Below are 20,614 nucleotides of genomic sequence, written 5' to 3'. Positions count from 1 at the left end.
TATACAGTCTATGGTGTGGACCTATGTATACAGTCTATGGTGTGGACCTATATACAGTTTATGGTGTGAACCTATCAAACGCAAGTACGGGCACGAGCAAAAAATAGGACTCAAGAGCACAACCAGGCAAAAAAGGTTTTAGTCAAGCATTTAATCCAAAAGGCAAAAATAATACAGTCAAAGATAAAAAATGTTACAGACTGGAACCAACGAAAAACAACCAACTAAGTTGGTGGAAAAATACTAATGCAGCAACAAAAACAACAACCAACTAAGTGTGTACAAACGCCAAACAGTTAAAACTATAGCTTACTTTAGGAGAGTATCTTGGAGCACTTCCTGCTAGACAGACAAGACGAACTAGAAGTAGATTATATCCTTGCCAGCATTTTTATTTTACAATGTTATGCCAGTGTATAAAAACTCAAAATGACCATCGTCAGATAAAAGGTGTGTCTTTTTAGATCCAAATATATTTTGTATTGTTAAGTGGGAAAATACTTAAAATATGAAGCTGCACCAATCTGCTCGATGTCCTGCCAACCTTGGAATACAACAAACGTTTTTGGCATTTTTTACTTTTCACATTTTTTATATTCATATTCTTGTCACCACCAACTCTCTTTTCTTTTGGGATAGATATACACTTCTGGATGCTTCTCAAATATTTGGACATGGGACAGCAACTTCAAAATGTCAGTACTTTGTTTCAGTGTTCTAGTTTCCCATCAAGTTGGATATTGGACCACAGTGAGAGGAAGCAGTGTCCCATTTCAGGTCTTTCATGCCAGAACAGGACTGGACAGACACACAAGGCCTGATTCAGGGACTGAGAAAAGGAGGAAAGTAGAGAGAGAGGGGTAACCAGAGAGAGGGAGGAGAGCAAGAGGCCTGAAAGAGGAGAGAGGGGAGATGCAAAGTAGCTCCCATAGGCAGTGAAGAGGCAGCTGGCTCAGAGGTGTACTCGTCCTATTTTTAGTTTCCCTCATGCACATCTCTGACTCAAACAGCTGCTGGAGCATTTGCACACCAAAATAATTCAGCACCTTCATTTCTGCAGACAAAAAAACCCAAAGCTTAAACTTCACTCTGGCTCAGGTGTTTCTGCTCAAAGCTAGGGGCCCGTTCTTCAGCCCTACTTCCCTCAGGTCTTTTTTTTTTAGTAAGGTTGAGCTACTTTTACATAAAAAGGTGAGGTCTAGCATAAAGTCGCAGGACCCAGATTGCTGCTGATGCACTCCCCCTGCAGTCTGACAAGTAAGACAGCTGTAAATAGCTTAGGTCCCATGTGAGTATGTATGGAGGGCCCCAGCAGGCTGAGAGAGCCGCCAAAGGAGGTCATTAATGACACCAGGGACTGAGATGTCAGTCTGGTGTCTCCTGAAAAATCATAAATGCATGAACTTTTATTTAGGCTGTAGGGAAAAGACAGAATCGCATATTTATTCTAAGACACAGTTAGACACTTTGACACTTATGGTAACAAAATATTTAATTGGTGAAATGCTTAAAGAAATCTTAAAATATACATCGATAATGGCTCCAGAATAAATTCCTACTATAATAAACACATTTGTTATCACGAGAACGGATGCATCTGATGCATGTTTGAAAAAATAATTGAAAACGTCCCTGAGCCAAACCTCATTTTTTAGGCAATGACGGAAACAATGTCAGAACTGTGATAATAAGCTGCTGCATACGTAGGTAGGGGAGCAACTTAGAGCGCTACACAGAAGAAAAAAAAGAGGTGGTTTCATTTATTTATCAAATATAAAATATTTATGGGTTTCAATCTGCTGGTAGAGGAGGACCAGGCAGAACAAACTGTGGGTTGAAAGACTCACTAAGTTGCTTTATGGATGGATGTTAATGTAAGTATCTGGTGGCGGCTGCCTGCTGCTCTGCATACATGTTCAACCTAAATTACATTACAGGCTTTCAAGCAAACAGCTTACCTGGACTGACAGCACTCTGCATACCACAGACTAACTTTATCTGTCAGACAATGGGAATGGACACCTCGCCTACATGAAAGGTGTCTGCATATAGAACAAGCTGCTGATGTTCCTGTTCAGCCTGTTTGACTGGAGTACTGTTTTCTCAACACACACACAAAAGCCAAAACCTCCTTACCTCACAGAGAGAAAGCGGGCTTCTATTGAAGCTCAATTAATCTTTCATAAAACAAAAGAGAAGCAACACTAATGAGTCACCTAATCAGCACCTGGGAACTGCTGAAGTTTATTGTGAAGGATTAGTTCCCACTGAAAGAGAGAAGTTAATTAAACAGCTTTGATGCCACCTAAAGTGCAGTTTGATTTGTGGTTAATCCTCATCAAACTGCGACACAAGGATTATGTTTTTTTGACTGACACCTGATTCAAATTAAAGTGCTAAAACGCTTCTTCATACACTTAAAAGTGCATCTGCATGTATGCCACAGTCAAATGATCAAGCACAGCCGCAGACATTGTGGGAGAAGGAGAACCGGGGGGAAAAGGAAAGAGGCAAAGCAAATGCTGAGACAGATCACATTCAATGAGTTAGCAGCACTCTCTGAGTAAGACAGCATTTTAAATAAAACATGAAAGCTGGAGAAGAAGGCACTCCTCCTTATGCAGTGACTTGTGACAAGTCATGATATTCTGAGAGACAGCACACCAAGCTCAGAGCCTTCCCCGGGGAAACCCTTCCCTCTCCATCAGATAGACGATGTATCAGAACCATCAAACACAGGCCTGCCTCACACACCATCCGAGGCTCCTCAGTGGAGGCCAGACTGACCGATGGAGCACTTATGCACTCACTTCCTCTGTGCACTCCCTCTGTGTGTTTGACTTGAGGACAGGAGATCCACCAATCACAGATGGAAGCATAACAGTCATCAAGAAGTTAACTTTCAATGGAGAAAGAAATAAAGTTATCCAGACACGAGCTAAAATCTAGTTCCACTTCTTCCCTTTCTTCTGCCATAGACATTAAGAGGCTTGAGAGGAAGGGCCTGTATCAACATTGATATGACCATGTAAATAAATCATGGTTAATCTCTCTCCTTTTCTGTTGCTCTTAGTCTCTCTGTAAAAGCCGAATGCACATTTTTAGTATTCCCCGAGTTCTGCTGATGTAAAAAAAAGAGATGAAAGATTCATGTTTGTGTAAAAAATTCAAACAGATGTCCTGAACTTTCAGCACATAGCCAATATGGATACATTATTTAGTGATAGGATGCCAGAAAGGGATTGTGAGGATTGGATTGCACAAATGAAATCCAAACAATAAACCAAATGGATAATATTATGACTTGTGTGAATCATCATTATCATCTCTACAGCAATAACAGTAAATGCTTTGTATTTAAAGCAAAGCTAAAACAATGGCCGTCGAGTAGAGTTCATGTTTATTTCATTTTCTCCAGCTCAGTTGTTTTCAGCAGCACTGATGTGCACTGTGCTGCTGGCACCTGCAGGTGAAGCTGGAGAGCTGGTCAGTGAATGCACCAGCAGAGGGAGACCATGTCACATGACAGTAGTGTGAACACTGCTCTTCTATTTCCCCCTCTTCTTCACGTTTTAATAAATTAAAGTGGTATACACGGAACAATTACAGAAAAAGGGGAGATATAAATGTCCATAAACCTTAAAAGGACAGACTAATGTAGGTTTTTATTTAATGTAATTTAGCCCTTCAATCTTAATACTTGTAATACTCAAACTATTTTATCAACCCCTTAAATGTTGTCATTATAATAATTGTTTTACCTATGTGTATTGTATTTTGATCTCACACATTTCCCAGGCAATAAAGTTAATGACGTTGTAAATGTAACTTTGATCAGCTGTTAAGGGTTAAACTGAGTCGGACATGACACTGATCAGTTCTTTGTGCTCTGCGTGGCTGTTGTTGATCCCTCGCAACCTCTCTGTTTTCAGTCTCAATCACACTGTGGGTTTCTTGTCGTCATATATGTTGGCGTGAGTGTGTGTGTGTGTGTGTGTGTGTGTGTGTGTGTGTGTGTGTGTGTGTGTGTGTGTGTGTGTGTGTGTTTGTGTGTGTGTGAAAGAGAGAGAGAGAGAGAGAGAGAGAGAGTGAGAGTGTGTGTGAGAGAGAGTGAGAGTGTGTGTGAGTGTGTGTGTGTGTGTGTGTGTGTGATGCAAACCTCCCGCGCCTGTCTGTGCTGCGTCGTCCTCTGGTCGCGCACTCCCGTCCTCCGCGCACTGCGTCATGGCGACAGTGGTGGAAAAGTTACGCATTTCCTAAACGGAGTATGAGGAATATCCCTGTGGCTGTCAGCAGACACCCATGTAAGTCGTAAATGTTCCTGTACGCTGTGTTTGTGATGCTAGTGTGGAGATATCTCTTCTTCGGCGGTTATTTCCTGTTGTTGTAATACCTGTACAGCCAGGTAAGCTAACACCTGTACGCGCGTATAGTGTTTACTGTGAACTAAAACGCGTCTTATCTTAGTATTTCCTCTTATCAAAGTGTTTGAAGTTATGGCAGTACATTCACGTGTTATTGACATTATACTGTTTTACAGCAGAGGAGGGCTCAAATATGTTTTTACTCATTCATTGTAAGATTTCTGACAATAGCTTCCATTGAATGAGCCTCTCATTCTTCTCTCTTTCAGCATGGTGGATTACAGTGTCTCGGATGCAGCAGGAGCCTCAAAGAGAGGGGGCCCTTTTAAAATGGAGGAGCTGGCTCTGAGTGCCCTGCTGGAATGTCCAATGTGTTGTGAGCCGCTGGATGTGTCAGCCAAGGTCCTGCCCTGCCAGCACACTTTCTGTACTTCCTGCCTGCAGAGACAGGAGGCAGCCCACTCCCTGCTGCGCTGCCCTGAGTGTGGGGCTCCTGTGGCGGCCAGGACAGTGGAGGAGCTCCCTGCAAACCTCCTGCTAGTGCAGCTCCTGGAGGGGCTTCAGGGCTCCCAGGGGCCCAGCAGGGACAGATACACATCCCACTACACAGTGCCCATGGTCAGGGGAGGCTTGGCAGTAAGGGAGAGTCAGCAGCAGCAGGAGGATCAACAAAGAGAGACGCAAGGCCGCAGTGAGGTCAGTGCACGACCCCTGCCTAAACCTCTGCAAAACCATTTGAAATATAACGTAGAACAACCTTGTCTCTAAATAGGAAAGCAATCCAGGCTATCCATAATATAAGAAAAAGTATGGAAATATTAAAAAGCCTTAATTTTGGTGACTATGGTGTTTAATAAAGTCAATGTTTCTGACCACCATAGGTATTTGTCAGGATACTTGATTTTGAAAACCTTGGCAAAGAATTAGAGTGGATTAACCATCCTGTTTATCCTGTTTCACCCGCGTTTTCTAAGCACATTTGAAACATTTTAAATCTACGCTTGAGTTTACAGAGCTCCAAGTAATCTCTTTTTCCTAGCTTCTCTAACTTACTAGCACAACCTGTTGGTGGTCATAACCTATGTATTTGTGGTAATTAGTTCACCAGAAGAAGAAAAATACATTGTGTAACCCTAGAAATAAAAATGCTGTCTCATTGGTTTCCTCAACTAGTGTTTGTGTATGGGTTTGGCCTATTTCCTGCAAGGAGCAAATGATGACCAATTCCCAAAGCCCATAATCCTTAGATGTGAAATACAATCGCTGCTCCCTACTCTGGTTCAGACATGACTAGGGTTATTGTGATAGGTAAAATCAATTGAGAATCTTATAATTACCAGACATGAATGTGTGTTATTGGCTTAAAAAGTCAAATCACATTTATCACATTAAACATCCTTAAAAAAATCTAATGTTGCATCCTGCTCATTGATTTGCAACATAGCCCATGAATGCGCCCTTCCATTTAAATAAGAAGAGCTATATCAGTATTGACATTGTGGAAAAATCTCCTGACTGTTGAGAAATATACGTTTCCTAATGGAATTTATTGACTTGTCATCCAACCCTATGATGGCTCATTGATTTATTCTTTCTCCTTTTTTTTTGAAAAGGACCTGGTGTGTCATCTCTGACCTATTGGATTACTTTCTCACCACTTTGCTCACCATCTTAAACTGGACTTTTAAATGAAAGAGAATAAAACAATACAATGCTTAAGAGCTGAAGTGGGATCTGAGCTACCAAAATGTTTTCCCTGACGTGTGTGAGTCTATGTTCATCAGTGCCTACATTGATGGAGTCCACTAAAGCCTGTAAGAGAAGTGTCCGTCTTTAACACCAAGGATGATTTGGTTTTTCATATCGTAAAGAACAAAATCCGCTTTGTTTTTTACTTGATTCTCAGATACTACCCTAATGAGGTGCACTCTATATCTATATAAACACGTTAAATCTCCAGGGCAATGTATGTACATACAAAGATTCAAATGTTAAAAGTCAAAATTAAAGTAATGACCAAGAGAAGCTACATTTTAACGTTTATAACATAAGAGACTCAGCTAAGTGCTCAGAGGCTGGTAGATCTGAACTTTGAATTGGATTAATAATAACTTAAAATGAATCGTACCTAATAATGCCTAAAGCTTATTATTCTTCAGTACTTCTCTTTTCAAGTGTAAACAATCCTCAGAAAAATCAAGAAAGTCTTTAATATGTTTCAAAGTCTATGCCACACATCTTGCAACGTTACCTAATTTAAACAGAAAATAGATAAAACAAATACTTCACAGTGTGTAAATAATCAAAGTTTGCATTTGATGCTGATGTTTTATTCTCTGAGGTGATGAGAAACACCGAAACCTGCCTTATCTTGAGTCTGCATTAACTGCTCTGAGCGTGTGAGAGTTTAGTTTTAGTCTGTAGCTTGAGTTCAGCCAGAGTGCAACATCTGCAGCCAGGTTCATAATGTTGCTAGTGATCATTAAGATGTTTAATTGCTTACTTTTCAAAACTGCTGTGCAAAACGGTAATCTTTTAACTGGCTAGGTATCAACAGTTAATGTCAGAGTGTTTATCTCAATAAAACCACAATTTACATTATTCGGGCCCATTTATGATCAAGAGCGTCATTAAAAAGTGAGCTGAGCGTGATACTAAAAAGAAAACGTGGAATGAAGTTGACAATTTATTAGAATATGTCCTATTTTATGCAGATCATTTTAAATTGCCCCCAAAAAACACTAATTAAAATAATGATATAACAATCTATTGAGTAGTGGAATTACAATTGGTTTTGTAGAAAGTGGTTAAAGTTATTAACTTTATTATTATTATTATTATTATTATTATATATGCATCAAATAATGTAGTGTCTCTGGCCATTCTTGTGCTGTTTTCTTTCTTCACCACTAAAACGTGTAACCGAAAAAAGACATTAAAGTAAAGCTACAGTACGAGATAACACTTGATATCATCTTAAAAGGGAAAAATCTGTGCTTCATGACACACACACTGAGCGGCTGTAACGTGTCTGGAGCGCAGCATTTTACACATAGTTTAGCCTGTTGCCCAGCAAAGTCCCTAATCACTGTTTGTCCCAGTAAAAGTAAATGGCAAAATAAACTGTATCATGTTTACCCTCCTAATGTGCAGATTGGTTTTCCTCCACACAGACCAAAATCTTTAAAAATAATCGATTTTCAAAAATGAATACCATCCTGTGTAACACACTTTGAGCATACAATAACTGATTTGTGATGTTCTCTTTTTGTTTGTTCCTCAGCTTTCTTTCAGAGCCTTGATGCGTAACCAACGAAGTGATTTGTCAGGAGAGCTGTTCCTCACGCCTGCTAACGGTATCACTCCGAAACACAGAGTGGATGAGAGCTGGCACCGCGGAAACGGCGGTGACGGTAGCGGAGCGTCTCTCACTGCCAGCGCGCTGCAGGCCATCAGCCAGACGCCTCAGCTGCAGTCCCAACCTCCGGCTCTCTGCAGGGCGCTGTACGACTTTAACCCTGAAGAGAGGACTCTGGAAGACAGTAAATATTGTCTCAGCTTTCTCAAGGTCTGACTCTCATACTACTGACTTAGCACGCAGGAAAACATACTTACTGTCACAGCCTTCTGTTTTTGTACACTTGATCTTTTAAAAATACTCACAGGGGTTTCCTACGTTTTAGTTAATGCACAAAGAAAATGATTACATGTAACATTTTTTTTTTAAACTTATTATTTATTAGTTATTTTCCCACATTCCCCTTTACATCCATTAGTATTCCAATTTAGATGAACAGTTTATTTAACAAGGGGGTAGAAGGTCTTAAATCCAAGAAATTCAACATGAGATTATGAAAAACTAAACTTATAGAAATAAAATCAATAATAACACTGAGAACATAAATAAAATAAAAGATGGGTATTACACGTAACTTCAACCTTCAGGGAATATCAAAGTTTGACCTTCAGGGGAAAAGAGTAAAGGTGCTATTTAACTTTAATTATGTATGTACCAAATTCTTTTCTGCCGTTTGGTCTATGACCCATCGTTGGGTTTATAAGTGAGTAATCTTCACAGATTAGTTTTCTTTTTGAGGAACAGTCAACATGGCTGAAGATATTCAACTCACCCCGAAGGAAGAGTAGGAAAATCATAAAATACTATTTATAATATTATATTATGTGCGAATCTGCAACCAGTTGTAAGTTGTACAACATTTGCTTATACTGTAATTACTTATTTTACTATTCAACTTTAAAAGCTGTTGCAGATACATTATGTGTCAATTGACTAATCATTGCAAATCTAAAATATTTACTTTTTACATTGAAAATAAATGCCTTCAACATTTTTTTTATTGTAAAATAAATTACCTTTCTTTCCAAGTTAAAATATTTGTTTTGCTCTTTTTGCTGGTTTGATCTTGAGGCGCAGACCTCTGCTACAGAGGTTGTTATTTACACTGAAGGATTTCTGAGTCGGTTATATAAAGGCCTCGGTACTTGTGTGCTCTCCATTAAAGCACACTTGCGCTCAGCTTCTTCTTTTTTTTAATGCAGATGGTCAAATGGTTTTTAGAGTGAGGCTGGCCATAGAAAGGACCGGGCCTGGAGACACAAAGGCAGTGGATGTCACATGCTGCAGGAGAAACATAGAGAGATTCTGAGTGCTCCGTCTTCAGGGCGAGCGCACTCTGTTGAAAGCACCTAGCATCCTGTTTGTTCGTTTTTTCAGCGGGTTTTAAGCCTCTCACATTTTTGCCACTTTCTCCAAATTAAGTTTTGGGTCTGTTAATTATTTGTGTTTTGCAGGGAGACGTTCTTACTGTCATCAGGCGTTTGGATGAACACTGGATTGAAGCCAAGCTTGGGGAGAAAGTTGGAATTTGCCCTCTGCAGTTCATAGAGGTGAGTTCTCCTTGGTCCTCCCTTGTCCTTCATTGTTTAAATGTGGGTCGTTGCCTCTTCAGCGTGATCAAAGTTGATACCTGCCGTTTGGTAATTGGTCTGAAGGTGTAGCTCTAGTAATGAATTGAACCATAGATGTTCTCGCTGGATGTCATTAATTCCGGCTCATAGCCAGGGCGCTTACCTTGATTTTCATTCATATCTGCGATTCACCCGTAAATGTCGCTCCTGCAAAGTGCTGAGGCAGAGAGCCAGTGAAGCCGTGCTTTGTCTGCAGCTGCTCATTAGTGTGTGACTATGTGCCTTACTCAGGTTGGCAGCGGTGCTTAGCTGTCTGTCATTTGTTTTCCTTAGTACTTTCTGCCTCCGGGAATTAACTTTGTCAGTGCTGGGGAAAATTGTTTAGATAATACGACACATTTGGGTTAATGGGGTGCTTTATCAGTTCTTGTTTACTGTTTTTGCTATAGTCTTTCTTCATATTTTGTTCCTATTCCCCTCCTCTTATGAGTTCTTTCTTTTAGGTTTTTCTGTCCACGTGTCTTCTCCTCAAGCCCCGCCTCAGTTGTTTTCTTTTTCTACCTCTGTACTGTATTCTTTCATCCTCCTCTTTTCTCCTCTCCCCTCTCCTTTCTGAGACTGCCTCTCCTCGTGTCGTTCATCCAGGCGTAAAGACACAGTAATGCTTTCTCTGCTTGGGTGGCATAACAGCACATCACTGTAGGGAGGGAAAGCATTAACCCTGGCGCGCCTGTCTGTCTGCCTGCCTGCCTATCTGTGCAGCTGCTCTCTCAGCACCAGTCAACCCTTCCTACCGTATGGCTGGTACTTATGCTCCTGCCGGGCCAACAAGTTGTAGGGGTGAGTGCAGTATTGATAGGTAGCAGTAATTACACAGAATTTTTTTTAGCAGAAGCAAAGGTTGACATCACTGTTAGCAGGTAGGAGCGAGTTGGAGATCATTGTCTTGACTGGCGATTGAATATTCTCTGTGTTAGGATTCATCTCCATGGTTTCTCTTTATGTGTTCATCTCTTTCAGCCAAACACAGTGGCTGCCAAACTGCTAGAGGGAAAGAATCGAAAAGGGAGTGACTCAGCAGAATTTCATCATCGGACTGGGAGTGGGGGCAAAGACAAGGCCACTGACGTATCTATTAGGACCACCCACTACGGAGTCCCTCAAATCCCAACAAAGACACCCATCATCAATGCTTTGCCTCCCAGCCAGAGGAAGCAGCCCGCAGACAGCGGCATCAACTTTTATCCGACTACCAAAGGAGAGCCGACCAACATCAGCACCTACAACGGGCGTCAGGGTTCGTCACACCACCTCTCTGTGTCTCTCAGTGCCCGGGGCCACTCTCATTCTTCGAGAGTGAGCTCTCAGCGAATTAGACGGCACTCTGACAGTACACACAGACACCTCTTACAGGTGAGTCATGGGCCAAGACATCTGCCTCTATGAATGCTGTAGTGATGTTATAAGATGTCTCAGTTTTATCCGATTCCTCTTTCTCATAATATTTTAGCTAAACTTTGTTTGGTTTTGTTTAGTTTTCAGTGATTTGTTTTAACAGAAAGCATGTGGTTGGCAAAAGGCATGACGGTTTTCTGTGAGATAGCAGATTTTCACTGAGGAATCAAGTTGTCCTCAGGGATGCAGGGAGGGAACCGTGACACTAAGCTTAGGAATGAATGAGAAAGAGGAGTCCTCTTTATGTTGACTGCTGCATGGTTAAGCGGCTAGGGTGTGTGTCCTTTGTCTTTTTAAAGTTCAGGGAGATACAGTACCTGACGAAACTTGTAGAATTGTCTGTATTGTATTAACAGTTCAATCTAGATTGTTTTGGTATGATGAGTGTTGGAGATATCGGCCCGTAGAGATGTCTGCCTTCTCTTCAACACAATGGAACTAGATGGCGCTCTATTGGTGGTGCTCGAAACATCCAGATAATACAATTGGAAACCAAACAATGATTAATAGATTTCCAGAAATCTTGACCTTGTCACTCAAATTATTCTACAGATCTTTTTGTGATCAGTTTCAGGTAGGAACTTCTTCATTTCTACTGAACTATATCCGCCAACGGTATCACCACGCAGAAAGAAGCGTGCATCCACTCATGGACGAGAAGGTTGTGCTTGTGACAGCGTAAGATGTAAAGTAAAGCTAGCTCAGAAAAGCCTTTCCTCCATTAGTAGATGCACGCTCATTTCTGTGCAGTGATACACTTAATTGAAAAAAAGAAAGTAGTTCCTAGTTGACGAGTACCTTCAAGTTATATCTAATTTGAAAGAAGGTAGACGTGGCCATGGCTGACATCTCCAACACCTGGCAACTCACACCAAAACCATCTAGATTGATAAATATTATTTTGTGTTGAACTGTCCCTTGACCAAGGCACCAGACAGGCCTCCACCCAAAGCCATTCCCCCAAAGTTATCATTATGTATCAAACAATGACCCATTAACATAAACTACAAAAATGGTTGTTTTTAGTACTCAAAGCTGTCAAGCTATCAAGGCAGGCATCCCATGAGATAGACACGCAGGCAGTTTCACAGGCAGGTCCAACTTCTAATCTTTTTTTATTTTTTTATTAATTTGTGGCCAAATTGAATGACTAAGGGGATTTATTACAGTCCTGCAAAATCCCTAGGTACCAGATTTAGTTTCTCTTTTTTGTTGGACCTTTTTAATTGATTGATTGCTGTCGGGATATAGAAAGAATTTCACCAATTAAAAGTTTTACCCACCCCGGCTCTAACTTTTATGAAGCACTATGCGGCAAACTGTGAGCTTGTCTTTACAGCCATCATGGCATCTAAATGACTCCCAAGTAGAGTGTGTGTAAACTGTAAAGTAGTCTCTAATGCTCTTGAAACCAACAATTTATGCTTTTTCATGTTTTTGAAGATCTTTGAGGGTCACCTTTGACATCTATTAATCATATATCTAATTATAATATAGGACTGCCTAGTTCTCAAGCTATTGCTAACCCACGGTTTACATGACACCAACAACAAGACACCTGCTGTATATTTGATACAGCCTATATTGTAAGGCCGCGTTATGGATAGCTGATGAACAACAACAATTTGTGTCCATTTTTAAGATAATCATGACAGCAACCCCCTACAATAGACTGACATTGTACTTATTATTTTCTCATCACCTTTACTTAAAGTTTGGATGAGTAATTATTTCATCCCATGTATTTGTTTACTTAAGAAACAATGTAATACAATACTGTGAATGCTGCATGAAGTCATAGCCAGCCAGTGCCTCTGCAAGGCTTAATAATGTAACCAAGTGCTGAGATAACGATTTCCTTTGATTCAGTTTACATTTCACACCTCTACCCAATTATACATAGCAGGAAAAATGCTAAACCAGTAGAGGAAGGGAGGTTTGGGAGACTTGAGAACAAGAACAAAGAAGAGGAAATGGGACAGGAAAAGGTGAATGGATATACTGGTGATAGAGAGAATACATTGTGTAGAGCTGTGAAGACAAACAGAATAAGAGCTAAATGTTTGAGCTGCAAAGAGGCAAAACACAAGAAGTTGGAAGAAGGAGGAGGAGAAATGAGAGATAGATGCAGCGAGTGGGAGGCTTGGAGACTCCCTGAGTGTGTCTGCTTATCTCTCTCATGCTGATGATGGTGAGTCACTGCTGAAGTTGGTTACATAACAGACCCCTCTCTCCCCTGCCGTCAAACTCTTTCCTCTTCACTAAGCAGGTAACACTCACTCTCACATCAGTAGGCCAGTAATAGCAGACAAGCGTGCATAACTCTACAAAATGCTTCACAATATAAAGTTGATGAAGGGGAACAACAACACGGTTAGAAATAAAACAAAGCATGTCCAAACATTTTGAGCTGCTTTCTTCAAAAGTGTCTACAGTGAGAGACTTCAACAAGCACTGTCTCCTTTAGTTTTAGGTCTCTAGCTAGGAATAAGCAAATAAAACATGATCCTTGAAAATCAATTGGCAAAAATAAAACCTTGCATTATATTGTAATGAAATCATTTGTATTAGCTTTCCATGAAAATATGTTATCTTAGTATACATTAAGAAAAGCTCTATTCGTGTTTCCTATTTAAGTTGAAATCCTAGTCCCACCTAAAATGTTTATGTAACAAAAAGTAAGTCAATTAAGCTTTTATTTGAAAATATAATTTTATTATGAATGCAGTGTATCTGTAATGGTTGCACAACCCAGCTTCATCCATCAATTTCATATAGAAAACACTACAACAGGAACTAAAATGTGTTGTATATACAAATAAAACACTATAGACGGAAAATGAAGACTTTCCAAACAACATCATGTTGCTTTTCAGTCATCTGAGCCTGATCTTTGAGAGCAGTGGCATATCCACCATACTTGTTTTGAGGTTGCTTCTGGACAATGTAATTATTTATTTAAGTTTGTTGAAATCTCAAATTAAAGTCTAATTGACCATGGCAACTGAGTAGTGCATGGCCTTCACATTAACACCAAACAGTGTTGGCTATCCCGTGTGTCCAAAACCTTGCATTTAATACATAAACACACTTTATGAGGTAGTTTTGAGCTGTGCAAATATATCCATAAAATGTATCTGTTTTGGGGGGATTCTTTATCCACTCTTTCCAACAGGAAACATTTCTGATATCTTTCTGTGTGATAAGATGATTCACAAATGTAAAAAAGATGTATAATAGTAAAGTGTGTTAAAGTTTTTTGCAGCAATTGAAACTTAACACGAGTTTTTGATACAACAAATTTGTTATGTGTACTGGCAGGGGAAATAATTTTCTTAAAAAGATAATTAAGGAACCTGGGTATCAGCTGATGAACTTTAAGAAATCATTCAGCTGAAATTACCAAATGTATGAAACTATAACAACATTAATATATATCAAAATCCCAAAAAACTATGAAATCCTCTCATCTTTCTTACTTGAATATGTGAGATAAAAAATTGCTCGTGAACCGTTCTTGCTGGTAGGAAGTCACCATAATGTGGACATTAGTATTTTGTCAATTGGTTTATTTATGTTAACAGTGATTCTACCAGCAGGAGCAAGCATTTAAACCAAATAAGACCTTGTTTCACTGCATGACCAACCTCAGAATGACTCTCTCCATGTAAATATAGCCTCTTTCACTGATGGGTCAGTGCACCTGGCCATTGCGTGACTGAAGAAGGATGCGATAAAACCTTCATATATACAGTCTATGGATAAAATACAAGAATAGAAAAAGGACACAGAGTAATGAAAATAAGTAAATAATTGAATGCAGGATAAAAGAGTTGCAGAGCTTTTTCTCTTTGCTTTACGCAACAATTTGAGGAGATAGCTTGGCTGTTAAAAGACAGTGATTCATTGCACATAAACTGTCTAATGGTTTCCGTCCATCCTGCTGCTATCCCCCATCTCTCAACAAAAAGCGAAACAGAGAAATCACAGCAAAGTAGTAGGGAAGCAGTAAAATTGGCATTTGAATGTCAAAAAATAAGCAAAGAAAAGTTTAGATGACAGGATTGCTCATACATCAACTCTGATATATGAGGCTGGACATGTCTTCAGGATAGTATATCTTGACTTTATATTTTTACTGATGCCTCACAGCACTGCTTTTGACAAGTCAGCCTGTGCTTATAGCAATGGCTGCCTCTCAATTAGAGCTTCTATTGTGCGTCTTTGAGGTTCAGTGTGAATGCATTGCAGCTTAATGGTGGCTGAGCTGCAGGATACAGGCACATGCTGTACAGAGGAAGCCCCAGGCCCACAGGCCAGCATTAATGTTTTAAACAGTAGTGGAGTGGTAGGGCTGTAAATAGCAGCAGCACTCTGAAGACGTGACTGCAGAGATAATAGGCACCGGGAAAGTTATCTCCGCCTCTCTGTAATCAGAACAAAACTCAAACATTCTGTGGGTGGGGTGGTTGGGTGGACCTAAATATAAAAATGTAAAAAGCACTCACTTAATCTCCTTTTTGAGTTTGTTAATCTAGTAATTTAGTTTCATAATGTGTTGTTAACGGTTCTGAGACACACCTCAGTGTCACTCCCTGCTTTTCTCTGGCTTTGCCAGGACTGACTCACAGCCTCATGACTTCAAGCCTGTCAGTTTCAGTTTTAAAAAGAGCAGTTTTGGTCTGTAAAAAGAAGTCTGCCTGGCCATTATAAATATTTCAACTGGCATTGTATTTTACATACCTTAAAATGTATAAATCATAACTCCTTTATTGATAAATCAGGTTCAGAATAACCACAGTAGGTTTGAACATACAAGGAAATTGCTTTGGTGTATTTGTGCATGATTTGTGCACATATAAACCATTAAAATGGAAAAAGAACAAAACGTATTGAAAAACATAAATCAAATATGGAATGTGAACAATACACTTAAATAGAAAAAATTACTTGGAAGAAAATTACGCAAATCTCACACTGTGGGATTGACAGTCACCACAACTAAATATAATTGAACACCTTTGGTATATGTTGGAGCGTCAGGTTAAGACAGGGTCATGACCATCATCGTTAAAACACCAGGATTATGGTTTAGTTCTTTTATTTTACTTGATGAAAAGGATAGGTTCCCATTTGTATCTGTCTTGAAACAATACACACATTCATCTTAAAACAGTCTTTGCTTGTTGTTATTATACATGTAATTCAAACGTCTTTTCCTGATATAGTTAGTATAAAGCTTTACTAGTCTGAGTTGGATAAATCAAGTGGATCCTATCTTCTAAAGTTACTGTATTTAAAGTACAGACTTCTCTGGTCAGTTTAGCTGTTGAAATATCTCAACAGCTACGAGATTAATGCTAATAGCTTTGTTAATCCTTTGGGAGTCTACTAGGCATGTTAGCATGTTGACGTTAGCATTCAAAGCACGGCCGTTGCAACATGTAGGATTACACTTTAAACACTTTAAATGTCCTTAAAGGGGAAATTGAAGGAAAGCAATTGGTCAAGCTAAAATTCAAGATATTCTTTAACTATGTGCCATGCAGAACACTGTGCTTTACATTTGATTATACTTTTAAATCCATCCCATTACAGAGTGAGAAGAAGATGACCAGTGAGACTCCACCCACCGTCTCCATGGCTCTGCTGAACCCCCAAATGTCCTCTTCCTCTGCAGACAGCAAGAACTCCTCCACACAGCAGCTCTCCATCAGTGTGTGAGTCATTGTTTTAAGCAGTACATTAATTATATGATAATGGGATGGAAAAAAATATACCAAGAACCCCTCAAATACTGATGAAAACTGTGGTATGATCTTGATATACTCGTGGAAGATAACAAAGACAACTCCCCCATTTGACTCCTCAGGTGTGCCGTCCTATACTCCTACAAGCCCCGACGGCCTGAGGAGCTGGAGCTGAGGAAAGGAGAGATGGTGGGAGTGTACGGAAACTTCAAGGAAGGCTGGCTGCGTGGGTTATCGCTCAGAACGGGAAAAGTGGGCATTCTGCCCAGCAACTACATCACTCCTGTGCTAAGGTGAGAGGCGGTGGTCCCTGACTTCAGAGAGTGGGAGCTGAATGACATTTGGATTCAGACAGTAATTTAATGTGGGCAGGACGACATTTCAGCATGAACTCAATGAATTATGACACAGTAATAAAACACTGAGGCTGGTGCTTTGTGCAAATAAACTTGACAGTATTACAAGTTATATTCAGTAGGTGCGTATGTCCTAAAGTGTCTCATTGCCTCACTGCAGAACCTCAGCCAGACTACTGGAGACCAAAGCAGCTAATGCGTCTTCTCAGTACAACACACTAACTGGAAAGAAAACCACTGCTGCCAAGAATCCTGCTGTGGTCCTCGCGCTGGATAGGGTAAACTCTGATGGAGCGATTTACTCAAAAGGACAGGTTCCATCTGTGCCAAACGGTGCACAGCATTCAATGTCATCCACTGGCGCCGGAAAACCGTCCCTCTATGGGACTTCGCAAGGTTGGGACACTGTGAGGCGCATCTTTAACCCTCATAGAGGTGAGTGATAAGCAACCACGTCCACATTCTGATAACTCCATTTAATAAAACGTTTTCAATTAATGGCTTCAATGTTTTTTCAGGCTCACATCATTTCTCCCATATTTCCAACCTAAACAACCCGTCCAACTCACAGCACTTTGCACAAGTTCAAGCATCCGGCTACTCACCTGCCCTCCACAGGAAGAAAAACAGCATTATCTTCTCCACCCCTGGCAGGGGCCGGGGCTGGATGACTGAGCCAGCAGCGCCCTCTGCTGCTGCGCTCTTTAAGGACAGAGACTTCACTGCCTCACACGACAGACAGCCTGCCAATGGACCCCACTCAATTCTAGTCAGACCCGACTCATACAAGAATAATACAGACAAGGTAATGTCATACTTAGGATTTCTGCCAAGAGGCATGAGCATTTTATTTTGTATTGAAAATGGGAATACTCGCATTGAGACTCAAACGGCATACAAAAACTGCATAAAAGAGAAAAGCTACAGACTTAAGATGAACAGCGAATTATATCAAACAATAAATAAAAAGTGTTCAGTCATAGGGTGTGTGCATTCAGTGGTCAAATACTCGTTTACTGTTTTTGAAATCCATAGTTATATACTATAATTTAGTTTAAAATTATGAAAATGAGAAAAGGGTAAAAAAAATAATATAAAAGGCCATGTGGGTAAGAGGAATTATGAACACCATTTGTCTGGTGACTTTAGGTTGCAACTAGTCATCATTTTAGAAGTCGGTACAGAATATAAATTGAGACAGTTTGTGTAAAATGGCCTCAAAGAAAAATTGCTTCAGTGTTCGATTCTACTGATGTGTAGGGAATGCAAACTTTCTCATATAGACTGCAAAGCTTGCTGCTGAAACCTGAATCAGATAAAAATCGTAAAGCATCATGCCATTTTTAAAGAAGAAAAACGTGAACATGAAAGAAAATACTTTGATCTATAGCTGATAAAGGCATCGCATAATTTAATTTCCCTCTTGCACCGTAAGAAAAGCAGCAATTTTTTGTATAATAGTGGTGTCAAGTTAAGTATTCTCTGTTAACTGTTCTAAAATAATTAGATGATCACTGTTCCACATGCACCTTACTGTAGATATTTTACTCCCCTAGCCGGCAAAGTCAGTGCGGTTTTACACAGAAGAAGACTCCCCGCATCCCAGACGCAGGACCTCCTCTTGGTCGCCAGGAAATCATGTTTCCTCCAACTACAACTCTGGCCCCCCTGCGTTAGAAGTGTGGGCCCCATCGCTCACGTTGGGAAGAGACGGACCAGGGATCATTCTCAAAGAAGGAAAAGCTCCTATTCTCAGGAAAGGCCTGGAAAACATCCCCTCAGATCTAAACTCTAACCTGCATAAACCTATAATGTCCCACCCGTCGCTATCAGCCGTGTCAGCTCAGTTCAGCCCCAGCAGGTATGTTTGATTTTTCTGCTTGACCTATAATCAATATGCTTTATGATTTCAGGGAAAGATGAGGTAGGCTTGAAAGTTTTTTTTATTGATTTCAAAAACTGGAAGAAAACCCCTGGCCTCTATTCCTTTTCTCTTTCCAGACACAGAGTGACCACAACGCATTTAGCCGAGACTGACTCAGAACTAAGTCTGCTTCAAGGAGAGATGGTCCTCGTCCACAGACCTCGACCTGATGGACGAGTTCTGGTTACTCAGGAGAGCAGCGGGCAGACAGGCCTCTTCCACACTGTTATTCTTCAAGCCCTTGAGAGACTCAGTTGACTGTAGTACTACCGTTGTGTATATTTCTATATGCCATGTGTTCAAACTGCCAAAATACTCGACTTACATGCTGAACAACAACATGCGTGTTATAAGATGAATGCTGCTATTGACAATTCTTTCAAAAAGGTGTTTATTTTGGTCCTGAGTGCATATGAGTATGGTTAAATTCTCCAGACATATATTCTGTGTTCTTGAATGTATGTGCATGTTTGTTACACATGTATTATTTAACATTTGCACAAAATCCCACCTACTGACTGTTCCTTGTTTAATACCCATGTTACACGCATTGGTGAGTGCCTTTGTCAAAACCCACAAAGAAACCAACTATATTTTAAAAGATTATATTTAGAGAACTATGAAGTAAAATAAAAAGTACGTACCGCTTATATGGAAATAAACTACACGTCCAAGTTGATTGTAGTTTGTTGTCTTACATGTGTAACCTATAATCCTTTAACTAACAATACCGTAATGGAGAAGTTGTTGCTGAAATGCAAAGGTTCTGCATTAATAACTTTTAGTGCAACTTAAGTAATTATATAAGTAAAGCAAGAGTAGGCCTACCTTATCTTGAAGCAACTTAAATTACTTTTTCAAGAAGTATTAAGCCAAGGTTAACACTCGTTATTAGGTTTTGGGATGTTCCACAAGTAAGAGTTTGCTGGGTTACCTGCAACCCTAGGGATCCCACTTGTTCACTGTGTAGCAACTGCTTTGTGGTAATTATTTTTAATACATGTTTTACTATTAAATATGTATGTATTGAAGGAAAGGTGCATTAGTGGTTATGTGATACATTTGATTACTCTCACTTTTTGTTTGTATTTTTAAGATTCCCCTTAACCACACTACCTGAAAACATAATTGTCAACGTTTTAGATTTTTACAGCCTTATATGTTTATCGAAGCCAAAAGCCCACATATCTACAGCATCTTAGATCGTTAAAAATACACTACAGTGCATCAGCCATCCTGTGAGGTAGTCTAAAATAACAAATCGCCAACAACAATCAAATACTCTCACCCTAAGACTCTTGAACTATGTCAAGAAAGGTTTTCACATCTTTTTGGGGGGATTCCTTGAATATGGCAATTAAAGGGTTTAAATACACTTAGATGGACTTATTCTGGCTGAAATAAAAAAGTATATTTTAATATAATGTTGTATAATATAACTTTTAGCAAAAAACCTCAAGCATTTCTTTAAATCAATATACTAAAATATCTTCAGTAAGCTTTATTCGGACTCGACCAAAGTATTAGCTGTTTAATTTCAGTCCAGTGTTTGCCAAGACCAATTATAAAGACCATCTATATTTTAGTACACATGAAAATGGCCAAATGAATGTGATTATAATCAAATTAACACAGAGAAAACTTTTGGCCAATCAGTAGACCTATTCTAGCACAGGAATGTCATACAATGCACAAAGAGTGTGAGGAATGGGGAGTTAATGGGGGCCCAGCAACTCATTTCTGGTCTTACTGTACTTTTATGCCACTGCACTACTCTGAATCACCTTCAATGCTACACTTTATGTATATTGATACTTCCAATCCAACAATTCGCCT

General features: G+C 39.8%; 1 protein-coding gene across 3 annotated transcripts; it reads left to right on the top strand.

Annotated features, from left to right (window-relative positions):
- Positions 1 to 4,101: 4,101 nt before the first annotated feature.
- sh3rf2 (SH3 domain containing ring finger 2) lies at positions 4,102 to 19,457 on the top strand. Of its 3 annotated transcripts, none has more exons than XM_079671039.1 (12): positions 4,102 to 4,405; positions 4,634 to 5,060; positions 7,648 to 7,932; positions 9,177 to 9,272; positions 10,056 to 10,133; positions 10,314 to 10,706; positions 16,347 to 16,468; positions 16,621 to 16,791; positions 17,015 to 17,289; positions 17,373 to 17,659; positions 18,411 to 18,715; positions 18,856 to 19,457. In XM_079671039.1, exons 2-12 carry the CDS (start codon positions 4,635 to 4,637, stop codon positions 19,034 to 19,036), a joined length of 2,619 nt encoding a protein of 872 aa, XP_079527165.1. In that variant the 5' UTR covers positions 4,102 to 4,405; position 4,634; the 3' UTR covers positions 19,037 to 19,457. The 3 variants fall into 3 exon arrangements, with proteins under 3 accessions (XP_079527165.1, XP_079527164.1, XP_079527166.1); XM_079671038.1 differs by having other exon boundaries at positions 4,103 to 4,304; XM_079671040.1 differs by lacking the exon at positions 10,056 to 10,133 and having other exon boundaries at positions 4,104 to 4,304.
- The last annotated feature ends 1,157 nt before the right edge of the window (positions 19,458 to 20,614 follow it).

Source organism: Notothenia rossii (genome assembly GCF_949606895.1).
Source record: "Notothenia rossii genome assembly, chromosome: 3".
Classification (NCBI taxonomy): domain Eukaryota; kingdom Metazoa; phylum Chordata; class Actinopteri; order Perciformes; family Nototheniidae; genus Notothenia; species Notothenia rossii.
The sequence above is the reverse complement of the archived record's forward strand: the minus strand, read 5'-3'. Positions and strand labels throughout refer to the sequence as shown.

Excerpts from the sequence above, each read along its gene's own strand:
- sh3rf2 (XM_079671039.1), top strand. The coding sequence starts at position 4,635 with ATGGTGGATTACAGTGTCTCGGATGCAGCAGGAGCCTCAAAGAGAGGG. Across the intron at positions 16,469-16,620 it reads CAGCAGCTCTCCATCAGTGT|GTGTGCCGTCCTATACTCCT; the intron begins GTGAGTCATTGT and ends TTGACTCCTCAG. Across the intron at positions 17,660-18,410 it reads ACAAGAATAATACAGACAAG|CCGGCAAAGTCAGTGCGGTT; the intron begins GTAATGTCATAC and ends TTACTCCCCTAG.